The 11384-nt window shown below is 33.8% G+C and overlaps 1 protein-coding gene across 1 annotated transcript; it reads left to right on the top strand.

Moving 5' to 3' along the window:
• Positions 1 to 3291: 3291 nt before the first annotated feature.
• Positions 3292 to 5666, top strand: LOC120070292 (Pentatricopeptide repeat (PPR) superfamily protein). The gene has a single exon (XM_039022210.2). The coding sequence runs from the start codon at positions 3376 to 3378 to the stop codon at positions 5161 to 5163; it is 1788 nt and encodes a 595-aa protein (XP_038878138.2). The 5' UTR covers positions 3292 to 3375; the 3' UTR covers positions 5164 to 5666.
• The last annotated feature ends 5718 nt before the right edge of the window (positions 5667 to 11384 follow it).

Raw genomic sequence — 11384 nt, 5'->3', positions numbered from 1 at the left:
TGCATATCGCGTTCGTTAACCATTATAGGAAGGTGTTGAGCATTTCCTCTGGGACTGGATGGACTGGATCGTAGCTAACCTCATCAATTATACCAAGAGGATAAGCACCTGGATCGTAGTACTTCCTCTTCAACTTTGGTTGTTTCACTTCAACTGGAGAGGTATAAGGCTTAACCTCTTTCCTCTTCCTATCTATAGTTGGATATCATCATCGGTAGAGGATGGATTTGACATTGGTGGCTCAATGGCAGTGGTGGTGGTGAGTGTGGCATTAGTGGTAATCGACTTAGTGAGGGTGAGCGTCATGGTGGTTACAAGCACAATGGCAATGGTGGTGGGGAGGGTGGCATCAGTGATACGATCAATGGGAGTGGTGGTAGTGGTCAGGGTAAGAGTCATGATGGTTATAGGCACGATGGCAGTGGTGGTGATCGACTTAGAGGCATGCTCAATAGGAGTGGTGCTGGAGAGTGTGGGATCGATGATAGGGTCGATATGAGTAGTGCTTGAGAGGGTGGGATCGGAGATAGGGTTGATAGGAGTGGTGCTTAAGAGGGTGGGATCGGTGATAGGGTTGATAGGAGCGGTGCTCGAGAGGGTGAGATCAGTGATAAGGTCGATAGGAGTGGTGCTCGAGAGGGTGTTATTAGTGATAGGGTCGATAGGATTCCTCTCGACATGTTGTTCGTCCATACCATCATGGTCACGTGGATCGTCCTCGCCATCATAGTCACGTGGCTTGTCCTCACCATCATGGTCACGTGGCTCGTTCTCCCCATGTTTTATACAATTACACTATATCATTAGTACGTAACGCACGAAACACACTGACTCATCCATAAATCGTTGAGTATACATACCCGACATAATGTTTGCAATATCTCAGTGATTTCCCGCAGTTGTACCTTCACCTCTACCAAATTAGACTTCACCTCCCTAATGTAGTTTCCACTCTCGAGACCTTCTGGTCTAAGATTTGCAAGTAGTCCCTACTCTAAATGCTCGTCCTATTTGAGTTGACATTGGGCTCTGGTACATGGTGATCTGACTCACATATCTCGAATTCCTCTTCGTGGCAAGACTTATGCTTGAATCGGAAAGGCATATGGTCCCCCTCATGACGTTCATGTCTGCCTGATACCTCCTCTTGGTCAATGTCGGTTGGTTCTTCTTATGAGCTTCTTAACACTGACAACATCAGATCCTCCTCCTGAAGCTCCAAATACATTGGGTGTTCATCAACTCGAGTGTCCCTAAATTTCCTCTCCACATTAGACATCGTGAACGGGATGATCACCAACTACATGACAAACATATTGTAAATAATGTTAAATAACGTTAAATACTAAAACAATGTGAAGTGGTGCTTGTTATTCACTACAGGGGAGTTGAAGATGTCTTTCTGCAATAGCTTGTTGGACAATGAATGAGAGCATGACCACCTTAGAAATCGAGGCACGACATTATCTTTAAGTTAAACTGCAACTCTCCCAACAATAGTGGATATAATCTCATATGCCCAGACCTATAAAACCATTTTAGTTTATAAGAAAATAATGATAATTCATTAGACATTTTATGATAAAGAAAATGTAAGAATTGATACTTTGAACGCGTAAGGAAATCTGGGTAGATTGTACTTCAATACGTAACTTTTATTTGTTTTCACCTTCTCCTTGTACGAGGTGACATTGTCCTTTAACGCTCTCTTCAGACCATCGAAGGTTCTCTCCTATAAAATATGTCCCAAATTTAAGCTTTTGAAGTATTCGAGGTCCTCCACGTTATCCAGCAACGACTTATCAATGCTACTTTTTGTCTTGTCTTTTCCTATCAACCCCAACTCATAATAATACACAAGACTAACTTTCACTGTGTCCAAGTCATTTTCGAACTCTAACGCCTTGTAACATTCTTCAAACTTGGTGGGATGCACTTTCATTGCCATTAAATTCTTGAAATACTTCAATCGTAGTGATTCCATCACTTCAACACTACGAACTAGTTTAGTAGGTGACTCCCACAATCCCCCATAGGAAATCCTCCTTCGAAAATTCAACAATCATCCTATCCAAGTCAAAGGTCATGGAATCAGGCCTATTACTTCCCACCTCCCTTAATAAAATATGGTGGGCCAACGGGTTGTTGAAAACTATGTCCATATCCACGAATTTTCCAAACATAGTCCTAAACCTTTGAAGCTACTTCTAAGTTTCCTTTTGATTATCTTATTTGCGATCCCAATGTGAGATGAAAGGCTTGTAGCCTATCCAGGAAAACAATCCTTTATAGCAATTAGTCGTTACAACTGCAGGTAAAAGAAAAAAACAGAATTAGAGAAAAAAGAGGAACAAAAGTCACATTACCGAGCATTTTTATAGAAATCTCGTTTCAAGATCTCACTCCTTCCTCTCGTTTATCCTCTCTTTCTTCCCCTCCTTCTTCCTCTCGTTTTTTTTCTAGTGCATCCCTCTCGTTCTTTTTCTCATTCTTCCTCTCCTTCTTTCTCTTGTTCTTTTTCTCATTCTTTCTCTCGTTACAGAAATTTGTATAGAAATCAAATTTCTACATTTATAAATTTGACCAAAATTTCTTGTCGTTCGACGGTACAAAAAATCGAATCATGTGCAAGAAATGGAAAATGTAAACCACAATTTGTACCAATGTTACCTTAACTTTTGGAGATATAGAAACCACTAGTGGAAGAAGACAATCGACAATTTTTTGGTGTTCGATGATACAAAATTCGAATCACATGCAAGTTGCGACGTTCGATTTCGACGGTACTGAGAGAGAGAAAAATGTTGTACCTAAGAAGAGGAAAGAAGATGAAGCCAGAGGAATGAGGGAATCAGACTGAAATTTAAAATTTAAAACGTTCAATTTCAGTCTGATGAAGAACGAGAGGAATGTATCTAAAACGAGATGAACGAGCAAGAATATGCGATGCGTGCGCAACATCGAGCATTTTGGGGACTAAGTGGACATTACGCAACTCGAGAGGAAGACACGAGAAGAAGAAATCTAAAACGAGAGGAATGCATGAGAATCTAGGTCGAGTGCATGCTATGGATGTTCTAACGAGAGGAATGAGTCCAAAACGAGATGAACAGGCAAGAATCTACAATGCATGCGTGACATCGAGCGTTTTGAGACTAAACGGATATTTCACATGAGCCTCAAGAGTGTTTTTGAAAGATGGGCCAATTTTGTAGTGAACCTCAAAAAAATTGACCCAACAATACAAATTTCCCCAAAATTTGACCCAACAATACAAATTTCCCCCAAGATTTTCCCTTCTTCAGTCACTACTGGCTGTTGAAATTATGTTCCTCTGGCTCAAATGGCTCTCGCTGGCTTCATCGAATCACAGCCATGGCCAATAATTCCTTATTCAGTCTCTCCAGATTCTCCATTCCCCTCTCCAAACCTTCCTTCCGCTACTCCACTTGGCACTCCCCACCACCGCCGCCGGCGGCGGCGGCGGCTGACCCTGTACTAGCCGCCGTCTCCACAGCCATCAACAACGCCCAAACAAAGCCTCTCGCCTCTTCTCTCCGCCGTCTCCTCCCTTCCTTCAAACCCCACCATTTAATCGACCTCATCAACCATAACCCTTTCTCTCTCTCCCCTCTCTCTCTCTTCTCCTTCTTCAATTGGCTCTCTTCTGTCCCCACCTTTCGCCATACCCCCCAAGCCTACTGCGCTATGGCTAATTTCCTCTCCGCCCATCAAATGTTCGAAGATTCTCAATCGGTTGTTCGATTTCTCGTTTCCCGCAAAGGCAAGGACTCGGCGGCTTCGGTCTTTGCAGCGGTTCTTGAAATTTCAGGTACGCGTTGTTCGAATTTTGTATTTGATGCTTTGATGATTGCGTATTCGGATTCCGGGTTCGTCTCCGATGCGATTCAGTGTTTTAGGTTGGTTAGGAAGAGCAATTTTCAAATCCCGTTTCATGGTTGTGGGTACTTGCTTGATAAAATGACGAATTCGAACTCCCCTGTTATGATCTGGACGTTTTATTCGGAAATTTTGGATTCTGGGTTCCCGCCTAAAGTCAAGTACTTCAATATTTTGATCAATAAGTTCTGTAAAGAGGGAAGTATTAGAGATGCCAGGTTGATTTTTGATGAAATTGGGAAGCGGGGCTTGCGGCCTACAACTGTTAGTTTCAATACCTTGATTAACGGGTTCTGTAAATCTAGAAATTTAGATGAGGGGTTTAGGTTGAAGAAGATCATGGAAGAGAATAGGATATATCCTGATGTCTTCACTTATAGTGTTCTGATTCATGGGTTATGCAAGGAAGGTAGGTTAGATGATGCAGAACGACTGTTTGATGAAATGCAACAAAGAGGATTGAGACCAAACGACGTTACATTCACCGCATTGATTGACGGGCAATGCAGGAGCGGGCGAGTTGACTCAGCCATGAACACTTATCAGCAAATGTTAACCATGGGAGTGAAACCAGATTTGGTTATGTACAATACACTCTTAAATGGCCTTTGCAAGGTTGGGGAAGTAAATGAAGCTAGGAAACTAATTGATGAAATGAAAATGGTGGGGTTGAAACCTGATAAAATCACTTACACTACACTCATAGATGGTTACTGCAAAGAGGGAGATTTAGAATCAGCCATGGAGATTAGGAAAGGGATGAATGAAGAAGGGGTTGTGCTTGATAATGTAGCATTCACAGCCCTTATTTCAGGTTTGTGTAGAGATGGAAAGGTCAAGGATGCAGAGAGGACCTTGAGGGAGATGACGGAAGCCGGAATGAAACCCGACGATGCCACGTATACTATGGTGATTGACGGGTATTGCAAGAAAGGCGATGTTAAGACGGGGTTCAAGCTGCTGAAAGAGATGCAGACCAATGGCCATAACCCTGGTGTCATAACTTATAATGTGCTTATGAATGGACTTTGCAAGCAAGGACAGATGAAGAATGCAAATATGCTATTGGAAGCAATGCTTAATTTAGGAGTAACTCCAGATGACATTACATACAACATTCTTTTGGAAGGGCACTGTAAAAATGGAAGACCAGAAGATTTGCTTAAACTCAGAAATGAGAAAGGACTCGTAGTAGATTATGCATGTTATACTTCTTTAGTTGGCGAATACGATAAATGCATAAAGGATCGTCGAAAGAGGTGATGAAGACATGTTGAAAATGCTAACTTGTCATCTGAAAGTTTGCAAGAGAATTCACGTTGTAGATAAAGGATTATCAATGCAAAGAGGAGCTTGTAACTTCTTAAAATAAGAAAGAAATGAAGGACCATGGGTTCAATTTTGATGGTGGTCATCTACAAGACCATGGGTTCAATTTTGCATTTAAGTTTTAAACTTGAATGCAAAATCCATTTTTGGTGATGCTGAAAACACTCATACTTTTTTTCCCTTGAAGAACAGCACTGAAATGAAAGTGGAAAAAAAAAAAAAAACTAAAATAGTGATTATCCACACATAATTATACCCTTTTTTTTTTCTTTTTTTTTTTTTGTTTGGGGGGGGTTCTGAAAACATTCTATAAAATAGTTTGCAAACAATCCCCCAATTTCTTAAAATTTCAGTGTGGAGAAGCATGTTACTTTATGCTGCATGCTTCTGTAAACCAAATTGAGAAGATGATGCAATAATAGGAGATTCTTTATCTATATTTTCTGCCTTTATTTATTGGATTTATTTTTCAATCAGGTGCCCCTAGTTTATTTCATTCATTTTTTTTGCTTTTATTTCTAGTACAATATAATATATTATTATTATTATTCTTATTATTTTGTTGATGTGAAACACACTTTGGTTGTCGTAGCATGTATCCTATCCTTGACTATTAATCATAACTTGTTTCAGGTATAATCCACCATAAGAATATAGTTTAATTGACATAAAATATGTATCATCACTTAAGAAATCAAAAGATTGAATATATGGCCTGAAAACTAAAAAAAAAAAATGCTTATCAAAGGCTTTGTTATACAAGAGAAATATATAATTGGTTTTTGCCTTGTACAGGATATAGACGTTTAAAATATCAATCAAATATTAATAGAGATCCTCTCCGGGATAGAGAACTCCCCAACATAGAAATCAAATTATCCAAGATGTATTGTAACTACAATTTGAGAACATTTAGAGGCCATTTGGATGGTGGATATTGTTTCATGGATATGGATATTAAATTTTTGAAATTTAAATATCTAGGACAATTAGTGTCTGTATTTTGATTTACAGAATAATTAATGTTTTGAAGTTAAATCAATGTGTTTGATTTATCAATTTTATATATAGAAACTAAAAATAAATAATTACTTAATCAACGGTAAGATAACAATTAACATAGACATAATTAAATTTAATTATTTAGTATATTGTTAAATTGATTAATTATTTAATTTCTTAAAATACCAATGAATGAATATTTTTTAATTAAACATTATTTAAATTATTTTATTTATTTAATAAAAATAATTAAATAAATACTAATTAATTAGAATATCAATAATTAATAATAAAATTTTATATTAAATAGTTAAGATAACATAAAATCTCAATGATAAATGTATTAGTTGAAATTTATTAAGGTTGAAAAATATATTTATATTTAATAATTAATTAAATGTAATAGTAATAATTAATTGATATTAGTTTATTAATTAATCAGACTTTATTCATCTCCCAAGTTTACAAGTATGAAGGGTATTAAAAAAGAAACAAATGTAGATATTAAATGTCTGTCCAAAATTTGATGATAATATTTGTTAAACAAATAAACAGGCCCTTATAGTACTACCAAAGTATAAAAAATTAATAATGTACTATATATGGGGTTATGTTAATAGCGAAATCCTCTCCAAGAGGAGTGCTTTCAAGTGTAAAGTTCATTTATCCCAAACCCCTATTCATCCGTTAGTAAATACCCTACTTACCATCCACGAAAGTTTCTATTCTTGCAAATTTTTTACGTTACATTCCTGTTTGTCATAAAACATCTAAAAAGGTCCAAATATTTTTAAACAAAACACAAAGTTTAGGGATATTTTTATAATTTAATCTAAATATTTTTTTATCGTGGAGGTTTTAGATATAATATTTACTTGGTTAAATATTAATAGGGAGTATATGTATTCCGGCGTGTTGCGGCTCACCAATTTAAAAAAAATATATCAGCATAATGTTTAGCCTACCAATTTAGTTGTTGAGTTGGTAAAATTAACCTAACTCTCCTACCCTTCCAATGTTTCCAATGATTTTACCTACGGGCAACAATTTCGATAACAACTACCATTGACGATTATTATTGCTTCACTTCGACGACCAACTCTGACCCCACACATGTAAAGGCGATTTCATTTTTCTTCCCCCTTCCATGCATCCTAGCTAGCCCCCACCTTGTTCTCCTCCTTCCTATACATGGCCCCTCCAAGCAAGTTAAACTAGATCTAAAGGAAATTACAAAAATAATATAATGTCAATAAGTGTATATGCTACGTTAGTGGTTAAGGTACTCCATAACATTCTCTTACATTCTAAATAGAGGTGTGCACGGTTCAGTTCGGTTCGATTTTGGACTGAACCAAGGACCGAACTGAACCCCTCGATTCGCAGAGAAGAAGAGCCTCAAGGAATCGATTTTCATCGTTTTCGGTTCTTGAACCGAACCAACCTAAATCAGTTATAACCAATGGTTCACTTTTTTTTTTTTTTTTTTTTTTTAATTTTCTATTCTACTGTTGGTTTGGTTTAGGGTTGTTTAAAAAAATAAAGTTCTAGATTTTTATTTTTTAAGTTGGGTTGAGTAGATGGTCCTAAAAAGATAAGAATAAGAATGGACTAAGTTGGGCTCATTTGAGCTAATAGATAATATTAATATATTATATATATTTATTAGTATATATTAAATATCTCAGTTTGGTTTGGTTTTCCACAATTTTTTTGAGGGTTGTGAACCGTGGACCAAACCAAAAAGTAACCTAGGGTGTAAGGATTATAGTTTTTTTTTTTTTTTTTCATTATGTCAATTTAATATATATATATATATATATATATATATATATATTGTTAGTTTGAGTTTTTAGTTAGGATTGTTTTATTTGATCCCTAAACTTAAAAGTTCTACAATTTAGTCTCGGTTGAGATTTGAAGTTTTCCTTTATAAAATTTTAATTATCAAGGTCCGGTTGATAACTATTTTGTTTTTTAAAATTTAAGTCTATGGACACTACTTCATCATGGTTTAAAAAGTCAAAATTTGGGAACTAAAGAAAGTAACTTTCAAAAAGTTGTTTTTGTTCTTAGAATTTGGCTTTGAATTCAACCATTGTACTTAAAGATGCAAATTACGGTAAGAAATGTAGATGAACCAGACTTGATTTTCAAAAACAAAAACAAAAAACCAAATAGTTACCAAATGAGAGTTAAGTTTTTTTTTTTAATTTATTATTATATTTAATTTTCAATTTGATGTCTATGTTAGATCTAAGATTTAAGTTGTTTGTTATTTTTAAGCTTTTAATGTTTTGTGAGTTTCTCTTTTTAATATTGTTTTAAATTGTAAGTTAGTAGTATTAATTAGGTTCATTTTCTTGTCCTATATAAGGTGAGTTACCATATATTGAGAGATCACAAATCACAATTTTGTGTACCACATTTTGAGTATCACAATTTTAGTATCACATTTGTTGTATCAAATTTCTTATACAACATTTTGTGTATCATCAATTTATTTTTTATATTTCAATAAGAAGTTTGAATTTCACTCTCATTTTCCTTTTTTTTCTCTTTGTTTAACAAACATTGAGATATTGGTTTGCTTACCTTTATTGTTTCCATCAATTCCATTTTCTCAATAGTAGTAGAGCTACTCTGATTTATCAACAGTGTTATCAGACATATTTTGATTTTTTTTCAACAGTCTCCAACCTTTTTTAAAAAATGTTATTATATGGTCATTAAGAATAAATGGTAATTTTTTTGCCTTAAAAAAAGAATAAATTGTAATTAATGTCTTTTGACACAAAGGTGATATGACCAATCTAGTCTCTAAGTTATTTGTCACACTTTTTTTTTTTTTTTTTTATCGAAGACACTAATTGAAATTTATTCTCAAGAATAGTATAAAAGAACTACATTTCAAAAGTTGACGACTAAACGGTTAAATTCTTAAATCTATATAGGGACGGACTACACAACATCCTAATGTAAAATTTAGAGACTAAAAGAATATTTTAGGCACTGTTTGGTAACTTTTTTCTTTTTTCTTTTTGAAAATTAAACCTATGGATATTACTCCCATTTCTAAATTTTTTTTCTTTGTTATGTACTTTTCACCAATAATTTAAAAAATAAAATCAAATTTTAAGGACTAAAAAAAGTAGCTTTAAAAAAAAAGATTTTATTTTTGGAATTTGACTAAGAATTCAACCATTGTATTTGAGAAAGATGCAAATCATTATAAGAAATGTAAATGAAATAGACTTAATTTTCAAAAACAAAAACAAAGAATCAAATGGTTATCAAATGGACCTTTAATTTTTTTTCTTCCTTTCAAACCAACAACTCAATCAAACTAATCTAAGTGGTTGATAAAGATAGTTTAGCTAGGGATATCAAACTGGTTTGGTTGGACGAGTTCGGTTTTTTCGATTTTAGGTTTCGGGGAAGAAGAGAGAAATATACAAAATTTCCCTCCAAAATCTAAAATATTTGTACAAGTTAAAAAAATAAAAAGGAGTGGGGAAGTAGAGGCCAAAGCCGAAAGGAAAGGGGCAACAGGCTGTCATTAGAGTTGGCTTCTCGAACAAAAACACAATTTGGGGACCAAAACAACAAATGCTCTCTTTATACATATTTTTCAAACAAGACGGCAAAAGTGTTGCCATTTTCATACCCTTTGCCCTATAAAATCAAACCAACCAAAAACCCTCCTCTTTTTTCCCTTACTTAATTTTCTTTTTTGAAATGTGTGAGAATGTTTGTTTCCACCACTGGGCTCCACCAAAATGAAATTTCGAGAAAGTTAAAATTTAGTATCTATAGTTCAATGAAACTTCATAAATAGTATAAAGGGGCTTTTTGAAGACCCAACATGAGAATATATATCTTCACGTCCTATATCATTTCAGTGTTTGGAGACTCATTATCTTATATCACTTATTTTAATTATTTGTCGGTCTATTTTCGAAACGTGTTTCGTATCTCACCGTCATTTTCCTTCCGTATATCGTATATTATCTCAGTGTTTGAACATACTCGATCATATTCGATCAGAACTCCTCAAACATCAAAACTCCTCACATCTTATATCATCTCAAGACCTCAAACAGCTCCAATAGTATTTTCTAGTTTTTTCAAACTATAATAACTAAATTCTAACTTTCTCTAGACAATAAGGATAAGGCAGTATTTTGTAATTCAAATTAATTATAACCATCTTAGTAAAAGAAAAAAAGGTTAAATTGCACCAATAAAGAATGAAAATTGACATAGTGGCTAATTTGTAAGAATTAGAAAGCGTACGTATGTGATATTATTTACAACTATATAGATATAGTTAAAATCATTTACTTAATGACTTTTTATACTCAATTGACATGTTAATTTATACAAATGATATTGTAAATGATGTTATATATGCATTTCAGTTTTTACCCATTAATGGTCGTATGTCATATTTTATCTTATTTTTTTAAAAAAAAAATCTCTCAAGTGTATTTTTTGTAGAATAAATTTGAAAGAAAAGGGATTCTTTAATTTTATTTTTATGTGTATATTGTGGGTGGACTTTTCAAATTTTAGAGAGAGCATAAATGACACCTACTCTAAAATTTAGTGGTACTTTGTATAATTTAAACCAAAGGAAAATTCAATATAATTATTGTTGTAATGATTGGTTCTACCTCCTTTATAATAATGCTTTTTGAATTGATACAAAAACACCTAGGTTTTTATTTATTTATTTATTATTTTTTAAACTTTGTTTTTTTTTTTTTTTTTTTTGTCAGAATTACTTCTTTATTGCCTTCTAAACATAATAATTTTGAGGGAAAATTGCAATAACCCTTAAATTTATTTGAGATTAATACCTTTTCCTAAACTAAACTAGAAAATTGCTCAAGAAACAAATGAATATTAATTTGTTCAATATTCAATTATTTAGGTATATTTGGAAAGTGATTCTAGAATAGAAAAAACCACTTTTATCATATTTAAAATTACTCGAAATTAATAATTCAAAATCAATCTTTATAGTAAAAAAAATATATTTAAATAAAAACCACAAAATTCGAAATTAATAGTTCAAGCATTGCACACAACAAATAAATAAAAACCACAAAACTTAAGCATAGCTTAATGGTTATGAATTTTTATTTCCT

Source organism: Benincasa hispida, chromosome 1, assembly GCF_027475165.1.
Source record: "Benincasa hispida cultivar pf3 chromosome 1, pf3_genome.v1.1, whole genome shotgun sequence".
Lineage (NCBI taxonomy): Eukaryota > Viridiplantae > Streptophyta > Magnoliopsida > Cucurbitales > Cucurbitaceae > Benincasa > Benincasa hispida.
Note: the sequence above shows the minus strand (reverse complement) of the source record. Positions and strands in the feature narration are given on the sequence as shown.